Genomic DNA, 22,654 nt, shown 5'->3' on the forward strand with positions numbered 1-22,654 from the left:
TACGGGCACTGCCCTTGGATCACATATCCTGCAACAATGTGGGTCGTGGACTCATGGTATGGACAGGCATATCCTGCAACAATGTGGGTCGATAATTAGCTCGGCGGAATGTGGGTCGATAATTGCTTATTTACACGGCTAAAGTAATGTCAATTAATGCTAATTCCAATCAATAGCAGTGGTAACAATGTGGCACACCCCTGCAACAAACTCTTGGCAATGGTCAATTGGCTTCATGTGGCAGTGTGGGAAATTGGAAATAGAGTGGAGGAAGAAGTGAATACGAGCTTAAAACACATAGCAACAAAAAACGCTCATGGACATGTGAATCGGGCTAGACGCCGAACATTGATGCACGGAGTGAGTATCCTGTTGTTATACCACGACAACACTCCCATCCCAAACTATAAATAATCATAGGTTTCTTGGAAAATCAAAAGAGCCTAAGTTTGAACAAACATATATTAATAATAAGAACAACAATACGATGCTGATTGGGATGGTACTAAACCCTAAACCCTTAAAAAAAAGCGCACTCCCATCTCTATCATTCGAAACGCTTTCGAACGCTGCTCCTGGCTCTCAGACAGACATGTGTCTGTCCGTAAAGCCGCAGCGGGGTGAAGAGAATGATTGACCCTGCGCCCATTTATTCACAGAAATGCACACTAGCCGCGGAGGATTTGGCCCACCGTCCCATCAACAGCGCTGTCGCCGAGAGGTGGGCCCGGTACCAAAGCGACCGCACCGATCACCATCACTCTCGAGCCCCATTGTGTTTTGGCGTGCCCGTGCCCGTGCCCGTGCAAGCAGCAGCCATTGACACGTTGTTTTCTGGCGCAACGGGGCAGGGCAGAGCAGAGCAAGGGGGAAACAGTGAACGCCAGTGGCATCACCCAAATCAAATTCAAAATCAGTGCAGTCCAGTCCAGTCCAGTCCAGTCCAGTCCTCTCTTCCGGCTCCACTTCTGCTCTACAGCTCACCGCCCACTGCCACTCACTCGTCTGATCGTAGTCGCCCTACATAACACCCGGCAATCCCTCGTTCTTGCCACGCCACTCCACTCCACTGCCCTCCTCCTGCACCCTGCGCTTCAAATCGTTTCGGCGGTAGTGAGCAACGCCAAGCATCCAGCAACAGCAGCCGCTACCTCCCTTTGTCTAGCTGTCTCCCTCACCCGGTCCAGTCCTGCATTGCATTGCCTCATGAGGACCCAAAGAAACCTCCTTCCCCTCCTCCTGCTGCTGTCCGCCGCGCTGCTCGCCGTCGCCGACGCGCAGGAGCGCAAGAACTACGTGGTTCATCTCGAGCCGAGGGACGACGACGGCGGCGGCGGGTCGGTGGAGGAGTGGCACCGGTCTTTCTTGCCGGAGGCCACGCTGGACTCGGCGGCGGATGACGGGCCCAGGATCATCCACTCGTACAGCCACGTGCTGACGGGGTTCGCCGCCAGCCTCACTGACGCGGAGGCGCAGACGCTGAGGCGCAAGGAGGGGTGCTTGCGGCTGTACCCGGAGGAGTTCCTGCCGCTGGCTACCACCCACTCGCCGGGCTTCCTCGGCCTCCACATGGGCAAGCACGGCTTCTGGGGCCGATCCGGGTTCGGCCGCGGCGTCGTGATTGGGCTCCTCGACACCGGCATCCTGCCCACCCACCCGTCCTTCGGCGACGCGGGGATGCCACCGCCGCCCAAGAAGTGGAAGGGCGCCTGCCAGTTCAGGTCCGTCGCCCGCGGCGGGTGCAGCAACAAGGTCATCGGCGCGCGCGCGTTCGGGAGCGCGGCCATCAACGACACGGCGCCGCCCGTCGACGACGCGGGCCACGGCACGCACACGGCCAGCACCGCGGCGGGCAACTTCGTGCAGAACGCCGGCGTGCGGGGCAACGCGCACGGCAGGGCGTCCGGGATGGCGCCGCACGCGCACCTGGCCATCTACAAGGTGTGCACGCGGAGCCGGTGCTCCATCTTGGACATCGTCGCCGGCCTGGACGCCGCCGTCAGGGACGGCGTGGACGTGCTCTCCTTCTCCATCGGCGCCACCGACGGCGCGCAGTTCAACTACGACCTCATCGCCATCGCCACGTTCAAGGCCATGGAGCACGGCATCTTCGTCAGCGCCGCGGCCGGCAACGACGGCCCCGCCGCGGGGTCCATCACCAACGGCGCGCCGTGGATGCTCACGGTCGCGGCGGGCACCACGGACCGCGCGATACGCACAACCGTGAGGCTCGGCAACGGGCAGGAGTTCCACGGCGAGTCGCTGTTCCAGCCCCGGAACAACACCGCGGGGCGCCCGCTGCCGCTCGTCTTCCCGGAGTCCCGCGACTGCAGCGCGCTGGTGGAGGCCGAGGTGAGGGGCAAGGTGGTGCTGTGCGAGAGCCGCTCCATCAGCGAGCACGTCGAGCAGGGGCAGACGGTGGCCGCGTACGGCGGCGCCGGCATGGTCCTGATGAACAAGGCGGCGGAGGGGTACACCACCTTCGCCGACGCGCACGTGCTGGCCGCGTCGCACGTGAGCCACGCCGCGGGGTCGAGGATCGCGGCGTACGCCAGGTCGGCGCCCAGGCCCACGGCGTCCATCGCGTTCCGGGGCACGGTGATGGGGTCGTCCCCGGCGCCGTCCGTGGCCTTCTTCTCGTCGCGCGGGCCCAACAGGGCGAGCCCGGGCATCCTGAAGCCGGACATCACGGGGCCCGGCATGAACATCCTGGCGGCGTGGGCGCCCAGCGAGATGCACCCGGAGTTCGCGGACGACGTGAGCCTGCCCTTCTTCGTGGAGTCCGGGACGTCCATGTCGACGCCGCACCTGAGCGGGATCGCGGCCGTCATCAAGAGCCTGCACCCGAGCTGGTCCCCCGCGGCGGTGAAGTCGGCGATCATGACGTCGTCGGACGCGGCGGACCACGCGGGCGTGCCCATCAAGGACGAGCAGTACCGGCGGGCGAGCTTCTACAGCATGGGCGCCGGGTACGTGAACCCGTCCCGCGCCGTGGACCCGGGGCTGGTGTACGACCTCGGCGCCGGCGACTACGTCGCCTACCTCTGCGGCCTGGGCATCGGGGACGGCGGCGTGAAGGAGATAACGGGGCGCCGCGTCGCCTGCGGCGGCAAGCGGCTGAAGGCCATCACCGAGGCGGAGCTCAACTACCCGTCGCTGGTGGTGAAGCTGCTGTCCCGCCCGGTCACCGTCCGCCGCACCGTGACCAATGTCGGGAAGGCCAGCTCCGTGTACAGGGCCGTGGTGGACATGCCCAGCAGGGCCGTGTCCGTGGTGGTGCGGCCCCCGACGCTGCGGTTCGACAGGGTGAACGAGAAGCGGAGCTTCACCGTGACGGTGCGGTGGAGCGGGCCGCCGGCCGTCGGCGGCGTCGAGGGCAACCTGAAGTGGGTGTCGAGGGATCACGTAGTCCGCAGCCCGATCGTGATACCGCCGGCGAAGGCCACCGCGTAGGCGTAGCTCCCAGCCCAAATGCCCAATTGATGAGTGCCCCGGCATTGGTCGGCAAACGGCATGTATCCCTCCAACAAGGTCAGTAGCGGTATGTGGTAATCTTGAGTGTGACCGGTGTACGTATGGCGAAGGAAGTAGGCAGGCGACTGTTGTATAGGCAGGGTAACCCATCATCTGTGACGCAGCAAGCTCAGCTGCAATGGCAATGGCAATGGCGCGTTGGTTCCTGTATGTAATCGCTTCGCAAATCCCCCCCAAGTGTCTCTGTCCGCTCTGTTCCATTTGCTACCCCCTAACCTAAGTAGATGGCTAGTACTGCTTTGCAGGACGGAAGGGGGTGGTCCTCGTGTCGTGACCATGCCGCGATGCCAACGCGTCTGAGTTGGCCACTGGCGGCGATGGGCCAAGCTCCATAGTAGACAACGCATTGCCCCGTTGCACGGCCAACAAATCGAGCTCTGCTTGTTTTGTTGCCTTGGAGCTCCAACGAAACGAAGAAGAGGACGGCCGTTGCGTTGCTGCCTCTGACTCGCCATTGCTCCAGTACCGGCCGGCCGGCCAGCCAGCCAGTCAGGAAACGTCTGCAGAGGCCAGAGGAGAGGTGAGAGCCATTTACTCAAACACGCGTCTGTCGTCCCCGTCTCCGCTCCACCATAACTCCCGGTTTCTCTGTGCTTGCAGCACACCTTCCCATTCCAGCCCGTAAAATAAAATAAAATAAAACCCATTCACTTCTCTGTGCTTGCAGCAGCATAGTGGTAGTGGACTAGTGGTAGATGCACATCAGGCGGGCCAACGCGTTCGTGCAGGCATCCTAGCCTTGCATTGCAGTTGCAGGAATAAATGGGAGCCGAACGGATGTACTAGCCACCATCAACGAGTCCGCGAGATCACGAGTGCACAGCCTCACACGCACTAGCAGGAGCGAGATGAACGAACGGACGGACGGACGAGCGAGCAGACAGCAGATGCTGGGCGCTTGATGCCAGGAACAGGACTGGCATGGCTGAGGCAGATGCATGCACTGAAATGCAATCGAGTAGCAAGTACGTAGGGCCCGTTTGGATTCCAAATGCTAAACTTTAACATCCCTTTGTGTTAACCAAGCAGTGCTAAAGTTTAACGCTTCATTTCTACTAGTATCTTTTAGCATACGTGTTTGTATCTCAAAGCACTATTTTTTTACTAAAAGTATAGTGCTATAAAATTTACTAAAAGTGTAGTGCTAAACTTTAGCTCGTGGATCCAAACATGCCCGACACAAGGACGTCGTACTGTAGGGTGGGTTGCTTTCCTCCTGCGGAATGCCGGAATCCCATATCCGATAGGTATTTACTCCAGTAGAGTACGCATATGGACTAAATATTATACTTATGAGTTTCTTATTGAGCAAAACCTTCACCTAATGGGTAAATAAATATTAGAACGTTCTATCGTTACCGTATTTGTTAACCCGTGGGTATAGAATATTTGTTAACCCGTGGGTATAGAATACACAGTATAAACTTAATAGCCCAAAAGCATGAGCTTGGGCTTTTAGTTCATGACTATCTAAGGACATTTTAGAAGATAATATTGTAGAAGGCTTAACAACTATTTGAGGAACACGAGATAGTAATACTTTTGTATATTTATCCATTTTCGTCTCTACGTAGAATCCCCCCGTCTCCGTCGCCACAGGCGCCCAGGCGGGTAGGCGACGCGCAACAGCGACCAGGGCAACAGCGACGCGCGCTCCCGGTCCCGGACCGTATACCCGGCCGCCCAACAGCGACGTGCCAGGGCCAGGATACGACAGACTGCCTGTGTACCGGAACCGGACTGTACGTACATCATGCCTAGGTTTGGCCATCTTCCGAAGCATTTTGATATAGGCTGGGGCTGGGCCAACAGACGAGCTGGGGGTTGGAGCCCAGCCTCGTTGGAAATAAAAACTACACTGTAATCTTACAAACCGATGTGTCTACACTCTACAGAACGTATGTGGCACGTGTTTGTTTTCTTTTTCTGTCGGATCAAGCTAGTCAAGGGCGTCAACGAAAAAAAAAAGAGAGAAACGAATTGGCAAAAATAACTTGGATGTGGGACAAGTACCGCACGAACACGTGTACTCTTAAGGCCCTTGTTTGATTTTCCACACGAACAACTAGGTCATGGAAACTTCATCAAAGAGGGAAAGGAATTATATAGTGACTACATTAGGATATGGGGATGGAACCAAAATGTCCATTCATCAGCATAACCTGGATGTAACCAGATGCATTGATCGTGTTAAACATGAAATCGTGCATTCATCAGCATAACCTGGATGTAGCCAGTGATTCTGCAGATTATTGTTTACAATTCTTATTAGCCCAGCAGTGTGCTTGATTCGCTAAATAACTGAAGAGCAGCAGAGCTTTTACTAAACAAGCATGCGCAGCTCTAACTAACTTTACAACCTTACAGCTGGGCATAGATTAATCTATAACTCGAGCTTCCCCTCTTAATAGATATAATAATCTAAGGATGCTTAGGACACTTGCCTCTGTTATTTGACTTGTTGCAGCTTCGGGCAGAAGAAAGATCAGTGGCCGTTGGACATTGCAGTGGCGACACCGTCACCTTTCACGTCGTAGAACCTTCTGTACTTGGAGTCAACGTGCGTGAGATAGTATGTGCCTGCGGATAGCAGACTTGTATCTTGATTCGTCACGAAATCTCTTGCCCCATAGCGGTGCTCCATCAGTTTCAGTGCCTCCACAAATTTCTCTGGGGGAACCTGCATGGAACATACCAGTGGATCCATACCAATCTTTTAAGGTTCATGGAGATGGACCAATGCAGTAGCTGAACTATTATAGCAACCTAACTCAAATCACTTTCTGTTAAATACAGTGGACTTCGTGATAATTGGAGAAGTTTTTGGGGAAATAAAATATCGCTAATACTTACCACGTGCCTTGCCTTCAGCTTCTTGGAAATATCCAGTATGTTTGCGATGTTTAGCAGACTGAAAGGGTGATGGCCTTCATTAATCATGAAAGAGAACATTGTTGATGTCAACCCACTGCCATACGAAAACATAACAATCCTCTGGCCTGCCTGGACATGTCAAAAGCACAGGGGGGAAAAACTAGAAATTACTTTGACGTTAATCGGCCAATCTTGAAAAAATAAGAGTGAAACACGCACTGTAAGTAGTATTATACCAGAGTTTCATGCCTACTATGGACAACCGATGCAAGAGCTGCGTAGAGTGATGCTGTATACATATTCCCAACTTGTTTTGGGATCAATGTTGTTGGCTGAACCTTGGTCTCGTACAGATTCTTGGCGACTTGCTGAGATGCCTGTGTAGCACAGCTTAATCGATCAGCGCCAGATGGCTTGACCATGTGGAGATATTTCTAGCAATCCAACCTCTTATATACCTTTTCAAGGTCGCGACTCTGGTAGCTTTCTTCAGATGACAAGCCTGCATAGGGTGCCAATTTTTCCCTTGACTCTCCATCAACCGTGCTGCTTGATATGGACGGGAAATCTTTTAGTTGAGCCAGTTGTCGATTTTGAAAAGTGAATCAAATAGTTTATCGTTTGATGCATTGCAAGCAAAGATGCTAATGTAGGAGTAAATGATAAACAAACCTGCAGTTTCTCAAGAAATCATTGTAGTACAAACGAGCGAAGCTTTTCTGTACAAGCTGAACAGAAATAACTCAGTTGCCTATGCAAGACCACCACCGAGATGCCACATGTCATGTGCACTTTTGCTCTGAAATATTAAAATCATATAGTATGTGTGTTTGTGATACCTTGTTGTATGGAGAATGGAACACAACATAATCTGCATCAGAAATTGAAAACTGCTTCCCCTCATGTTTTTCATACCTGAAATATGGGATAGTGGATTCGGATTCAATCAGCTCACTCAACTTAGCTAATGTGCTAAAAAAGCGGGGGTATATCTTACTTTTTGCAAAATACATTGTAGCAGGAGTCCAATGCCATGAGGTAGCATGTTTGTGATAGCTTCCCATCAACCACCTACACACATTGTATGACATAAGTTCCTTTCCATTAAATTTCAGTTTAGTGCGTCTGTTTTGGCGTGCAAGACACGTGTTGACTAGAGACAGACCGGATATTCACTCGCAAGATCGGGCTTGTAAAAGTCGTATACATGGGCCATATGAGATCCTCTATATTTACTTTCAAAACAAATAGGAGCATTTGGTCCAATCAGCATTGCAATAGCAGCCGCACCACCAGTAGGGCGAGCCGGACCTTCAGCGTAAACCTGAAAGAAAGGGTGTCAAAGTGGATCAATAATGTCAGCACGAGAAATAGCAAGTGCTTCAAAAAAATCAAGTAAACTAATTATGTTTTAGCTAATAAATATCATCCTTACTCAAGTCAGAAATTGAAGAATAAAAACATGTCACCTACCGCACTGTCTGTGCAAACAACAAGTCCATAGCGACCATCCCATGACTTGCTTTCAACCCAGTTAACACAATTAAACAATGCAGCTGTTCCACCATAACATGCATTCGAGGAGTCAACTCCTTCAATATCAGTATTGCCAGATTCCTGAATTCAAATGAAGCTGTTAAACTGTGCCTGAAGCAAGCTCAATTTGAAATTTTCAAGACAACCATTGAAAATAAAATGAATTATTAAGTTTTTTAGCTTTATCAACAAGCATCACTTGTCATGCATGAAAGCTTCAACCATCTAAGTTTTTTTAAGTATTGAAAAGATTTTTCGTAATGAAAGAAACAAACCTCAAATATCTGCATCAGCCATGTCTTTATAGACTTGCTCTTGTCTATTACTGTTTCACTGCCAACTTCCAAACGTCCAATGCACATTGGGTCAATGTTATAATTTTTCAGGAGGGACTTCACCACTGTCAAGCTGAGCCAATATCTTAATAAGTAAGATTTATAACAAAAACATTAAATGAGAAATAAATACTGTCTGGCTATTCAAAATGAAATAATATTGTATTAAATTGCATGGATTTAAACAGGTCATTACCATTTGCATTTCACAAATGACAGGATAAAGGTAAGGGATCAAGGAGGACAATTGTTTTCACAAATATGGGAACTTATATTCTGGTGTTGAAGGCACAATCAAATAGCTTAAAATAAAGCATGGCAAAGAGCAATATTTTGGCTTAGCAATGGCCCTCCCTTGCTTAGTTTTGTACATGACCATGCATATAGCTCCAAAATAAAAATACGATCAAAATAATAGAAAATAAGAAAAGAAATATAGAAGAAAAAAAGGACAGAAAACAATGACAATTGCAGCATTAACCAGTAAGTAATCAGAAAAAAAATACCTCATCGAAATAACATCCTCAACTTCAGTGCAAAATGCCATACTTTCCTGCCCAAGCCCAATGGTATACTTCCCTTTGCTCACGCCATCATGTGTTTCCAACTCTTCCTGTAACAAATATCATGTAATTTTTTAGTGCAGCACAACAACTACCAAACAGAATGACACAGATACTAATAAAACGACGACAAACTTGTTTGAGCGAACACAATAACCAGTTCAACCTAAACGTTTAAGCTATTAGGAGAAGATAGACGATCTACTTATACACTTCAACACCCCACCCATGTGCAGCTCGAGAGAAAGGCGCAAACATGAAAATAATGGGACGAAGTCACAAATAAAGTCTCTACCAGATTCGATCTCGAGATCACGGGCTCCGATACCATGTTTGAGTAAACGGACTAACCAATTCAAATGAAAAGCTTAAGCTATTATAAGAATATAGGCGATCCACTTATACACTTCAACAAAACTGGAGCGTTATGGGCGATTCAATCACCTCACAATAGAAAACTGAATGTATTCTAAAAATACCAGATGTTTTGAATGGGATGAAGCCCTTGTTTAATTTACAATCTTTTTTCCTCCCCTCCTATTCAATTTTACAGATGTTTTCTAACAGGCGTCACATGTTGGCCTATTATTCTACTCAAACAAATAAAATGTAGAAATAGCAGCATGCACTTGAGGACTGAAACTACTATGCACACGACTGAGTTGAAAGCATTTACTGATTTCTGTAAACATGGTGAAACAAACAAAGCAATACGTCGTAGGTAGCATTGTTGGTGAACCTGTTGTGAACTATGTAGTGTGTTCTAAGAACAGTTTTGACAGATATTTTTTGATGCTTAAATGCCGCCACCAGTCCACCTTGAACAGGCGCACAAGAGTCCTACTACTACTAGAGAGTTCGTTTGTGTTGGAGGAAAGAATAATTCTATGTACCAAATAAATAATATATATATACAAAGTTACAAAGCTTAAAGGGTCTAATGGGCTGGACCATTTTTTTTAATACACGGCCATAAAGGAGGCTGTCTAACAGTTTCAGGCGGCATCAATAAGTGCCAAGAATTAGAATGCCAGCAACTACGTCTTGTTCCTCTTGCAAAATCTGGGGAGGACCAATCTCTTTTCACGAAAAGAATGGACAAGGACCTACAGCTAGTGCTAGCAGCCAGCGAGATTGGTCCTCGTCTATACAGTGCTTCATCTACAGTTCCCCTTCGGCTCAATCGACGCGTGTTTTTTTTTCCTAAGTACAGCTGGAAGTACTGCTCAGGAATTATTAAGGTTGATTGGTGTACTTGGTGCACAACAGTTAAACAGATGAGTCTGGCTGCACTCAAGGTCAAGGACCCCGATAACCAGTTGAACACGGGGCACGGTATTTTGATATTGACCCACGCAGACGAGGAGGGAGCACTAGCAGGTACATCGATCGAAACGATTGTCACGGCAGCAGTGCGTGTGCGTAGGGCTCTCTGAGCAGGGATCCCACCAGCTCTGCTCCGTGTCTCGCCGAGGGAGGGAGGGAGGGACCCAGGCAGCGGCCGACGGGCCTGGGCCGCTGGGCAGTGATCCCTCCGTCCCTCGCCCCCGAAGGCGCAACCCGCGCGCGAGGAACTCCTACCAGAACCAACAGCCGGCCGGCGAACCCGCGGCAACCGTAAAGAGCTCGCGCAACCACGCAAAGCGTGTGGTGGTGTCCACGCCGCCTGCCCGCGCCGCGCGCTCGCCTTGGAATCGTCGAACAGACGGGGGAGCGCGCGCGTGCGTGCCCGGTGCCCCCGACGACGGCGAATCTGAGGGAAGGGCCGAAGGGGAGTGCGAATGTGGCGAGCTTACGCCCGCGGGAACCAGAGGTGGCGATGGTACCTGGAGCACGCAGTTGGGCGGGAAGTAGATGTCCATGGCGAGGATGCCCACGTCCTTGGCCTCCGACGCCATCTCTCCTGCTCCGCCGCTGCACGCAAAACTGCAGACACAATAGAGGCATGCAGACCGTGTAAAGGTAACAGAGCAACTGAATGAACTGCGATCTGGAAAATGGAAACCGTCGATCTCCGGCCACGGACGGGGGGAGGAGAAGGAGAGAGAGAGAGAGACCAGGAGCAGTGGAGTGGGAGGAGGGAGACGCGGGTCGGAGAGGGAGGGAGCCTACAAGAGCGGATCGCGGCTGACAGTCAGGGGTGCGGGATCGGCCGGGGTCCTCTCTCCTCGGCGCCGGCGCCGTATATATACCCGGCAGCGTCGCTTTTTCGAAATCCTTTTTCTTCCTCGTCCAGTCGTCCTTGGATGGCGCAGTGCAGTGGCCCGGGCCGTGGTGGGAGTGGGACTGGGACTGGGAACCGCCCGGGGCGGGCACCTGACGTTGACGCTGGGCTGTCCGGGCTCGCTGTCCTTTTCCCTCGGGCCTCGGTAGTATCGCCACGGGTGCAAGCACGTGGACAGCCACGTCGTTGGCGGGAGCCTGGGACTGGGAGGAAGGAAGGAGAGATCATGGGCATCGTTGGTGGTCCTCCCACGGTCCGTCCCGCCACACAAAGAAAGAAGTCGACCAAGCTCCCCTCCACCATGCTCATCCTCGTCTGGTCACCCATGCTCGCGGCAGCCGCGGTTGTCGTTGTACACAGACGACTCTTCTTCCTCCGCGTCTTTCTTTCTACCCATGCTTGATTGGAAGCAGGTGGTCGGCAGGCCAATGTTGAAGTGAAGGCCGAGCCGCCGAGGCCCTGTTCTGCTGCGGTGACGGAGTGCAAGACTGCAAGCTATGGTGAGGGCCGGCCACAGCAGGACTTGTTTCTTTCGCGGAGGAGCATGAAGCCTTGTCCAGTTGTCCTTGTCGGGGAGCCAGCGGGCGCCACGTGGGCATGATTCGTTCCAGACCTCGCGGGCGTGGCGTGCGGGACCTTGCCCCTGGCTGGCTGGCTGGCTGGCTGGCTCCGGTCCCTTTTTACCCATATTGCAATTTTTTACATGAAAAGTTTAACATATTTCAATGCAATATAAGACTATCTATAAGGCACGTTAGAACAGTAGATAATACGATTGACATTGTTTGAAGAGTGTACTTTAAGCCTTTAAGGAGATGGAATAGGGGATCTGGTGGAGATAGTCTAAGGGTGTGTTAGGTTGATGAGTGGAGGAAAATATAGCGGTTTCATTCATATTTTCTGTATATTTGGTTTCCAACAAAAGATAAGCGGAGCGGCTACTGAAGTCTTCGTATGAAAATTTATCATAAATAGTTGGAATGCTTCCGCTCCACAAAAACGAGTGGATGCGAACGCTCTCTCAGACGTGAGCGCTCTCCTACCCTTTACACTCATATGACTCTCCAACAAAATAGAGAACGGGGCGGTTCCGCTCTATTCTACTCCTCAACTAAACAAAAAATGAAGCGGCTCTGTTCTGTTTGCCAAACGCGAAATAGAACGACCTTATTCTCAAAAAACTAGAATAGAGCCGCTTCATTCTAGTTGACTCTCTAATTAAACGCGCCATAAGAGGTTGTAGCTCATTGCATATATAAGGGCCGTGTTGATTGGTGTTAAAATCACAGTTATGATGTAATTAAGTGAACGTACGCCCCCAGCTCACGAACATTATATTAGACGGACGTGTGTGTCTTGAGTGTTATCAGTCTTGGGTGGCTACGGAACTGTCCTGGTCCTCCTGCCATACATGCCTATTGCCTAATGCTCGTGCGGACGGAAAACGGAATGGTACCCTCCCATAATGCACATGCACGCACGACGAGTACCAACTGTACGAGAATTAGTTGGGCGTTGGGCCGCCACGGCCCGCAGGTTCATAACGGCATGCCTGCTCTGCTAGGGATTTTAAACCCGGTCGCGCGGTGTTGGTGAAGGGTGGTGAAGTGAAGGCGACGCCGGCAGATACACACAACTGCACAAGGGTCAAGGGCGGCACTGGGCCCAAGCTGTGGTGGTCGTGGATCTCGACACTAATTCTGCGCGCGACCACGTCGCATCATGTCAGCTTGTTCGATCCCTTCGCCCTCGTTATGTACCGGGCTACCGGTCATATCAGACATTTTTTTTTCATTTTAGCTCTTTTTGTTTTTATTTTCACAAATACGTCTTTTCATGTTTCCTTCCAAAAAATGGATCCTTAACTTAGCACCATCGCTATTAGCGTCGAGCTAGAATGTGTCGGCGCTAATTATTTTGGCGCGGCGTGTACCTGACGTGACGGTAGGTCAGCGCCGTGCCGGCTACCATATTTTCCTCTCCATCCACTTCATTCACCGCCGTCGCCTGCCCTATCCCGCCCAACCCCCGCTCGCCGCGCGTCGCCTACCCGCACGACCCTCCCGCGCACTACCCGCCGGCGCCTCCCGCCTGCCGGCCGCCCCCGTTCGGCGCTCGCTGCCCGGTCCCCGACCGACCACGCTCTTCACTGTCGCCGCTGGTAATAAACTGAGCGGTGGAGGAGTCTACAAAACATGCAATGATTAGTATAGAAGCTATTAACTAATTACAAAATTATTCTCACCATTAAATTCATCCGACGTTGAACGTTCGTTGGCTCAAATGCATAGTTAGCACACATCCAATACCTCTGTCGATATGTGTCATGATCCTTGGACTTGTCAGCCTTGCAAGGATCACCACAAAAACACATAGGCATTGGAACACCAGTTGGTAAAGGAAGCGGGTCGATGGCAGTTCCGGTCAATGGAACCTTCATAAATTTCGATAAGTTTTATAAGACTCACAAATATTAGTTATTACATTTAATACAATGATTACCTTTGTGTAGCAGATTCACCACGCCTAGACATCCTACAAATCGGTAATATGACGATAAAAATGTTTCTAAAAATGATTCCCAAACGGTAACCCTAACCCTATTAATTAGACATAGCGAAAGACCAAAAAATGGAGTGAGATTACCTTGATACACATGAACAATGGATCCAAGTCGCTGATTTAGGTTGATATTGGTCATTTGGTAGAAGAGAAATGATTACAAAGAACTAACGGCCGAAGTGGGATATTTATAGACACGGAGGTCGGCGTCGAGATTCATGGCGCTGAGGTCGACGCCAAGATCCACGACGTCGACCTACCGCCACGTCAGCGCGACACGTCAGCAACACGCAGCGCCAATTTAATTGGCGTCGACACATTCTAGCTCGACGTCAATAGCGCTGGCGTTGAGCTAGGGGTCCATTTTTTTGAAATGAAACTGGAAAGGACGTATTTGTGGAAATAAAACCCAAAAGGCTAAAATGCAAAAAAAACGTTCATATAGTCTCGTGTCACCTTCCCCTGTTCTGACGGCACGAATAACCTATTGATTTGACTTTAATCCGAAGCAAACAGGTTGTAAGACCACGACGGCGAACATAGTATGTAATAACGCCTAAGTGTTGTGATGTGCTGTGATTACTTGTGTGGGTCGTGGTTACATGACTCCTCTCGACAAAGACGAAGAGGTGAGGAGGTGACTAGTTAGCTAGCTTAGAGACAACCCTAAGGTTTAGTGTTTATTTGAGCCTCTACAGATAATTGTTATTGGTTACAAATAGCTATAGAGGTTTTCAAATAGTACAATTAAAGTCTCAACTAATTATTAATTATTAGTTAGATCTCTAACTGATAACTAGTTCATTTGTTAGACTGGGACAACTAAATCTGCTAAAACTTGGCTAAAGATAGTATCACTCCTTATCTTTTCGACACAGCCCTCGATATCTACTTGACACTTGTTTGATCTTATCGCTCGTCTCCAAAAGGCTACACTCGACCAAACTATCGTTGCTTCACATAAACGCCGCCGCCTGGTCACTGCTCAACGTGAGGAAAAATTTGTGAAATACATTCCTTTTTTTAAAAAAAAATGGCGACAAAAAGGACTCAAGGACACTTTAGGGAATCAATAAATTCAACCAACCTATTACCTAAGGTTCCAAAGCCCTCGCAATGGCTCCAAACGAGCCCTTAGAGTGTGTGTGCTTGTGTCAGGTAGGGATTTAGGCAATCGTTATCCATAGGAATGCTAATGGTCATTTGCGGTAAAAGCTCATTAGCAAGAGGCTATATATACAAAGAGGCTAACGTGCTTGAACGGATCATCTAAGCCGATGCCTCCTCGTGTCTCACTGTCTCTCTAGGGTTGCAGCGTCCAAGACGTCGTTGACGTTTCTCTCACTCCATGCTATGCACATCGGTATCACGATGTTTTATTCATACACGTGTGGATACCCTGTTGTTGTGGTGTTAATCATCAACGAACTCGACGAGTATGGATGAACATGTTGTTGTTGCTGGTGATACCCTGAGTATGTACAACTACTACTTCCACTACATCGACAAACTCTTCCATGCATTGGACGTTTAATGATTATGGTATATTATCATCTACTCACATGATATCTTACTTAGGGGGTGTTTGGTTTCTAGGGACTAATGTTTAGTCCCTCCATTTTATTCCATTTTAGTCCCTAAATTACTAAATATAGAAACTAAAACTCTATTTTAGTTTCCCTATTTAACAATTTATAAACTAAAATGAAATAAAGTGAAGGGACTAAAGTTTAGTCCCTATAAACCAAACACCCCCTTAAACATATTAGCTATGCTAACGTGTAGCGTCCATGACCAAACGCCCCCAAGTGGGCTCATCAATGATGACACATTTTTCACTTGTCCAGTCTAGACCAAACAAAAGGCCTAGCCCAATTAGCAAAAGAACTCTTAATGCAGTAGGTTCTTTCCGGCCATCATTCCTAGCAGCCCCACCATCATCACTTGTCTCCTGATTCTCTTGTCATCACCCTGCAGATTCCTGCTCACCTGCTGCATCACCATATTCCATAGATGGCACGCTGATATGCATCGCTCGGAGACCATCAGAGTGCTGGAGTTTACGCCATACACACAAAGGTTCTGATGACGCCTGATGACCGCATCACTCGGAGACCATCTTTGCACTACGAGACACATGTGCCCTGACGACAACCTAACTGGCATCTGCTCCTTATCTAATCGAGCCACGGCATCCTGCATATAACACAAAGTCACCACGTTTTGTCAGCGATCGAAAGCCCAAGCTGAATCCGTGGCCATGTCGGCTGGCCACATGGTGTGCGGAGTGGCATTGGCACTAGGCACCGTCCTTCTGGGCTCCTCTTGCATTACCGTGGTCACCGCCTCGCCGGAAGGTAATTAAGCTGCGAATGCCGGTGGTGAGCGAGGGTTGCTGCAATAGGTTTTGTCGCCCATTCGATTCACCTCGCACGGACACGGGCAGCGGTTCGTCTCCGAGGACGGCGTCGTGAACGCCCGCGCGCGCGTGCTCGGCGGCGGCAGCTGCCTCAACGCCGGCTTCTACACCCGTGCCAGCGGTGGCTACGTGCGCGCCGCCGGGTGGGACCACCGCCTCGTCAACGCGTCCTACCGCTGGGTGGAGCGCGCGCTGGTGTTCCGCCCGGCCGTGCCGCAGTGGCAGCGCGCGCTGCGCGAGGGCCTCCTCCAGGCCTTCATTTGACAGTCGGTCGATCGAGGTGATTGCGGGGGGCGACGTGCATGCAGCCTTCATTTGACAGTCGGCATGCATATCATACTAGATCAATAGGCGCGCGTTGCGCGCCCTACAATAATACGTTGAAACTACAAAGAAATGAAGAATAGGGGGTTTAAACTTACATGGCATGTATCAACTATAAAAGAACCATTTCGAGCTAGATTGTTGCTCAAGTATTCATCTGCTACTTCATCAGGACGGCCACACTTGCATCCTTTGCTTCTTCTTACAGTTTACATCTAACCTCGTTAAGGTCTTCATGGAGACCGTCCAATAAAAAGACGAGAAGCTCCTGTGAATCATGCTGATTAAAGCCACCGAACTGAGGAGCATAACACACAATTTTTTCCTTGAAATGATAAGGTGGAACGGTTTCCTGTCAGTGGTCCATCAGCTCAACAGTTCTCCAAACGCCAAAGCAGGTTCACCCTAGCTTAGTAAAGTCAGTAAACAACTGTCTGCACATTAGCCCAATGCACAATAGAGGGTAATAGGATATTTTTTAATATCTATTTTGGTGGTAAAACCTTTGCAAATTTCTATTGCCTAAACCAATTGGCAGAATGCAGTCAGCAGTTGACATTATTGGAGGATGGTATAGCTTCCTCTGGAACATGTATTATGATGTTTGGGCATCAACATTTTGAGCTTATAAAGATTAGTCTGATTAAAAATTGAAACGACAAGTAGGTATACAAGGTTCCTCTTATGGATTTCAAAAGCAAATGTTAGCTAGTTTGCACTGGTATTAGTATTCATTATTCAGCCTTCACCTTGTGATTAGCTCCTGCTAAGGAATAACACAAAGGCTAACCCACCTTGCACAAGCTCCAGGTGCAACCAGTCTCTAATTGGCATATTACCACGTTCAAGGTAAAGAAAGATGCAGTCTAATGTATCAGATAAGCTATAAAGCATATTTTCTTGTTCCCCTTATCTGAAGGTCAACTTTTCTTGTTCGTAGCTAGTGCTATTCAATCAATTTAAAAACTATATCAAAGGCATTCATGGTGTCACCAATATCTTCTACGCTACAAAACTATATGTTGCACTTGAAAAGACAGGTGACAACCAATGAGTTGCGTATGTGCTCCTGAAAAGGAAGTGTATATCAACCTATAAAAGAGGTATGAGCACTCTGTATTTGTACAGGTCACCTTCCAAGTCATTTTTTGCTTCAGAAACTACAAAGTTTTCTTGAAAAGAGACATTAAAGCACTCTCAGAACATACGATACCTGAAAACTATGAAGTTTTCTTGAAAAGAGACATCAAAGCACTCTCAGAACACATGATACCTGATAGAAATACAACCGACCTGCATGTGCTCTATAACATGGAAACCTAAAAAGTAAAACAATACCTGAAAGTTGTACGTTGTGATATACAATGGCACATATTATTATGCATAATAATCTAGGTTGCTGCACAATGGCACTCTAGGTTGTTTTTCGCACAAGTAGCAGCGGCAGTACAAGCTAGTGCATCTGTTGTACAGATATTTGTGGGCCAATGGCGGGTAAATTCATGAAGCCATCTTTCACCATGACCCTGTGCTAAAACCATAATGATTTTATAACCACAAACTACACAGGATTGGGGCAAGGAATCACTCTAGTGACCCAGAGATAGATGAAGCTTTGAAGAAGGGAGAAGATAATGGGCTTTCGTTGGTTATCTTCAGTCCTTTTTTATTTGTTAGTTATTTTTGCATGATTATATTAATACTTACTATATACAAGACATTTGAAGAATCAAATGCCTGGAAACAGGAGCTGCAAGCCTGCCTGCCACCATAATGACTTATAGTAGTTTTGTGCTTGCTGCTGACTACGAAGCTAAAACCAAATAAATAGATTTGAAGTTCTTGTATTCAACTGTTAGCAAGTATTTTTGCGTTATCTTATGAGTCAATTTAGTGTTTGATATTTTTCTATCGTTGCATCATTTGATTAATATCTCAAAAGCTTTTTTGGGTGGTGTGGGTGGCAAACAACAAATGGATAGAATGTACATGTCTGCTCCATCCAAGCTAGGGAGGTCCTCAATTGAGAGCATCCAAAAATCCAAACAAAAATGGGCTATTAGGGATGAACAGGCAGGCAAAATTCGTATCCTTGAGGACACGAAAACTGAAACTAAAACATTTTGATATCAAGAACACGAAACACCTCCAGAGAGTTCTCATATTCTATCACTATCAGATTGAACATTAAGCTTGTCTAACTACATACGTTTGGTGGCAGCAGCTGAGAGCACCTAGAGGGGGGGTGAATAGGTGATCCTGTGAAACTTAAACTTATAGCCACAAAAACTTGTTAAGTGTTAGCCCAATAATTGCCAAGTGGCTAGAGAGGAGTCTCAACAAAACACAATACCACAAGAGATCAAACACAGAGATGACACAGTGGTTTATCCCGTGGTTCGGCCAAGACCAACGCTTGCCTACTCCACGTTGTGGCGTCCCAACGGACGAGGGTTGCAATCAACCCCTCTCAAGCGGTCCAAAGACCAACTTGAATACCACAGTGTTTTGCTTTTCCTTTCAATATCCCGTTTGCGAGGAATCTCCACAACTTGGAGTCTCTCGCCCTTACACTTGAGATTCACAAAGAAATACGGAGTAAGGGAGGGAAGCAACACACACAAATCCACAGCAAAATGCGCACACACACGGCCATGAATCGAGCTCAAAAGACTATCTCAAAGTTCTCACTAGAACGGAGCTCGAATCACTGAGAATGACAAACGAATGCGCAAAGACTGAGTGTGGATGATCAAGAATGCTCTAAGGTTGCTTGGTGTTCTCCTCCATGCGCCTAGGGGTCCCTTTTATAGCCCCAAGGCAGCTAGGAGCCGTTGAGAGCAAATCTGGAAGGCCAATCTTGCCTTCTGTCGTCGGGCGCACCGGACAGTCCGGTGCACACCGGACAGTGTCCGGTGCCCGATTTCCTTCCTTAAATGGCGCAGCCGACCGATGCAGATCTGGGAGCCGTTGGCGCACCGGACATGTCCGGTGCACACCGGACAGTCCGGTGCCCCTTCCGACCGTTGGCTCGGCCACGTGTCGTGCGCGGATTCCGCGGCCGACCGTTGGCCCGACCGACCGTTGGCTCACCGGACAGTCCGGTGCACACCGGACAGTCCGGTGAATTTTAGCCGTACGCTGTCGGCGAATTCCCGAGAGCGGCCACTTCGCTCGAGGCAGCCTGGCGCACCGGACACTGTCCGGTGCACCACCGGACAGTCCGGTGCCCCAGACCGAAACAGTCTTTTGGCTGTACACAACCAACTCTTCTCTTTTCTTCTTCTTTCTGTTTCTAATACTTAGACAAGTATATTAGTACACAAAACCAATGTACTAAGACTTAGAAACATACCTTTGCTCTTGTTTCGCACTTTGTCCATCCATAAGCATGAATTCACATTTAAGCACTTGTGTTGGCACTTGTCGGCGTTTCGAGACAGGGGGGTCCCTAAGCCGACGAGTGAGTGTGCTGCGTGCCCCAGCCCAGATGGGTCGAGCGCGTGGGCGAGCGCGAAGGGGGGAGAGGCGAGGTGGCCGGAGCCGAGCGTGAGAGAGGTGGAAGTCCCGCGGCCTTCGTGTTCGTCCCGCGCCCAGGTCGGGTGCGCTTGCAGTAGGGGGGTTACAAGCGTCCACGCGGGTGAGGGAAGCGAGCGGCCCCAAGAGAGCGCCTGTCCCGTCCTCGGTCCCGCGCGGCCAACCTTCTCTAAGAAGGCCCTGGTCCTCCCTTTTATAGTCGTAAGGAGAGGATCCAGGTGTACAATGGGGGATGTAGCAGAGTGCTGCGTGTCTAGCGGAGAGAGAGCTAGCGCCCTAGGTACATGCCAATGTGGCAGCCGGAGAGGTCTTGGCACCTTGCTGGCGTGATGTCGTGGCTGTTGGAGGTGCGACGGAGCCTGGCGGAGGGACAACTGTTAGAGCGGTCGAGTCCTTGCTGACGTCGCCCTGCTTCCGTAAGAGAGCTGGGGGCCGCCGTCGTCATAGAGCTTGTGGAGTGCCATCATTGCCCATCCGGCGGAGCTGGCCGGATGGGACGCCGGTCTTGTTCTCCGTAACCCGAGTCGATTCGGGGTAGGACGATGATGGCGCTTCCTGTTGACGTGGCGGGCCTGTGCCCTAGGCAGGGTGACGTGGGGGCTCCTCCGAAGCCGAGGTTGAGTCTGTCTTCTGTTGTCGAGGCCGAGTCCGAGCCATGGGGTCGGGCGAGGCGGAGGTCGTTCGGCCGAGGCCAGGGCGGAGTCCGAGCCCTGGGGTCGGGCGAGGCGGAGTTTCGTCGTCTTCCGGGTCTTAGCCCGAGTCCGAGCCCTGGGGTCGGGCGGAGCGGAGTTCGCCGTCTTCCGGGTCTTAGCCCGAGTCCGAGCCCTGGGGTCGGGCAGAGCGGAGTTCGCCGTCTTCCGGGTCTTAGCCCGAGTCCGAGCCCTGGGGTCGGGCGGAGCGGAGTTCGCCGTCTTCCGGGTCTTAGCCCGAGTCCGAGCCCTGGGGTCGGGCGGAGCGGAGTTCGCCGTGGCGCCTTTGGCAAGGTCTGACCGCCTGTCAGACTCACTCTGTCGAGTGGCACCGCAGTCGGAGTGACGCAGGCGGCGCTGCCCTTCTGTCAGACTGGTCAGTGGAGCGGTGGAGTGACGACGGTCACTTCAGCTCTGCCGGGGGGGCGCGTGTCAGGATAAAGGTGTCAGGCCACCTTTGTGTTAAATGCTCCTGCAACTTGGTCAGTCGGTGTGGCGATTTAGTCAGGGTTGCTTCTGAGTGAAGCCAAGGCCTCGGGCGAGCCGGTGATGTGTCCGCCGTAAAAAGGGGGGCCTCGGGCGAGACGGAAGTCCCTCGAGGTCGGCTGCCCTTGGCCGAGGCTAGGCTCGGGCGAAGCGTGATCGAGTCACTCGTGTGGACTGATCCCTGACTTAATCGTACCCATCAGGCCTTTGCAGCTTTACGCTGATGGGGGTTACCAGCTGAGAATTAGGCGTCTTGAGGGTACCCCTAATTATGGTCCCCGACAGTAGCCCCCGAGCCTCGAAGGGAGTGTTAGCACTCGCTTGGAGGCTTTCGTCGCACTTTTTTGCAAGGGGACCAGCCTTTCTCGGTTGCATTTTGTTCCGGTGGGTGCGCGCGAGCGCACCCGCCGGGTGTAGCCCCCGAGGCCTCGGAGGAGTGGTTACACTCCTTCGAGGTCTTAATACCTTGCGTAATGCTTTGGCTGGTCTGGTCGTTCCCTCATGCGAACTGGCCGTAGCCCGGGTGCACGGTCGGGGCCCAAGCTCTCGGGCTGGTATGTTGACGCTGTCAACGGTTTGGCCGGAGCCGGTTTTTGCGAGAGCAGCCCCCGAGCCTCTGCACAGGGCGAGAGGACGATCAGGGACAGACTCGACTTTTTACATATGCCCCTACGTCGCCTTTCCGCAAGGAGGAGGGGGGGAGTGCGCCATGTTACCCTCGATGGGCACCGAACATGGTGTCTCCGGTGAGCTGCAAGCGGGTAATCCGAGTGGACGTCCGTGCCCCGTTCGTTGGGGGTCGGCTAGGGGCCCAGAGGCACGCCCAAAAGTACCTGCGGGTGATTTGCCGGACCCGGTCCCCTGGCGACGGGGTCCGAGGGCTCGATGCCTCCCTCCGATGGGATTCCGTTACAAGATCGTTCCCGCTGGTCTCGGAAATGTCCTAGGGTACCTCGGGAGCGCAGCCCGAGCCTCGGTTATGTATCGAACGTACCCCTGGTCATCCCTCGCTCGGTGTCTGAGGCCACTGTGAACCCTTCGGGGGCCAGCCTTCGAACCCCTGATCAGTAATGGGCGCGGAGCCCGAGTAGCCTGAGGCGGCCATGGAACCCTTCGGGGGGCTGGCCTTCGAACCCCTGACCAGTAGTGGGTGTCGGGCCCACGCGATCTGAGGCGACTGTTGAACCCTTCGGAGGGCCAGTCTTCGAACCCCTGATCAGTAGGGGGGGCTCAGAGCCCGTTTCCTTCGCGGAGAAGGATCCTTTTCGGGGTATCCCCCTTTCCCGGTCCCTGTTGCAAGAGATAGAGAAAGAGGAAAAAGGAAAAGGATACGAAATCGAACGACGTGGCGTACCTCTTTTTGACGCGATTATTACGGCGAAGGCGAAGCATCGCGCGCTTCTCCCGCCAGAGGCGCCGCGTGTCCCGCCGCGGAGTTAATGCGACGGAGCGAGTGGTTGGCGGGGCGGCCGTTGCGCGTGCGCGATCCGTTCGAGGAACGGGTCACGGGTGCACCGTCTTCACTCCGTGGGAGGAGGCTCTCTTGCTGTCCCAGGATGAGACGTGAGCCT

General features: G+C 51.0%; 2 protein-coding genes and 1 pseudogene across 7 annotated transcripts; 2 read left to right on the forward strand and 1 right to left on the reverse strand.

Moving 5' to 3' along the window:
* Positions 1-1,054: 1,054 nt before the first annotated feature.
* Positions 1,055-3,687, forward strand: LOC100193436 (uncharacterized). The gene has a single exon (NM_001154679.2). The coding sequence runs from the start codon at positions 1,207-1,209 to the stop codon at positions 3,451-3,453; it is 2,247 nt and encodes a 748-aa protein (NP_001148151.2). The 5' UTR covers positions 1,055-1,206; the 3' UTR covers positions 3,454-3,687.
* Positions 3,688-5,665: 1,978 nt separating this feature from the next.
* On the reverse strand, positions 5,666-11,131 carry LOC100285783 (hydroxymethylglutaryl-CoA synthase). Of its 5 annotated transcripts, none has more exons than XR_004852477.1 (13): positions 10,955-11,131; positions 10,669-10,768; positions 8,786-8,892; positions 8,220-8,352; positions 7,882-8,025; positions 7,574-7,732; positions 7,406-7,479; positions 7,248-7,323; positions 7,081-7,136; positions 6,867-6,954; positions 6,645-6,785; positions 6,388-6,568; positions 5,666-6,214 (listed from the first exon to the last, which is right to left on the reverse strand). XR_004852477.1 is itself a non-coding variant. In XM_008660506.4 (13 exons), exons 2-13 carry the CDS (start codon positions 10,738-10,740, stop codon positions 6,020-6,022), a joined length of 1,395 nt encoding a protein of 464 aa, XP_008658728.1. In that variant the 5' UTR covers positions 10,741-10,768; positions 10,900-11,125; the 3' UTR covers positions 5,666-6,019. The 5 variants fall into 5 exon arrangements, 3 of the variants coding, with proteins under 3 accessions (XP_008658728.1, NP_001333583.1, NP_001152145.1); XR_558315.4 differs by having other exon boundaries at positions 10,900-11,125; XM_008660506.4 differs by having other exon boundaries at positions 6,388-6,537; positions 10,900-11,125.
* A 4,729-nt stretch (positions 11,132-15,860) lies between these two features.
* On the forward strand, positions 15,861-16,520 carry LOC100276625 (uncharacterized; annotated as a pseudogene). Its single transcript, NR_157029.1, has one exon. The product of NR_157029.1 is annotated as an uncharacterized protein (transcript).
* The last annotated feature ends 6,134 nt before the right edge of the window (positions 16,521-22,654 follow it).

This window comes from Zea mays, chromosome 9 (genome assembly GCF_902167145.1).
Source record: "Zea mays cultivar B73 chromosome 9, Zm-B73-REFERENCE-NAM-5.0, whole genome shotgun sequence".
Lineage (NCBI taxonomy): Eukaryota > Viridiplantae > Streptophyta > Magnoliopsida > Poales > Poaceae > Zea > Zea mays.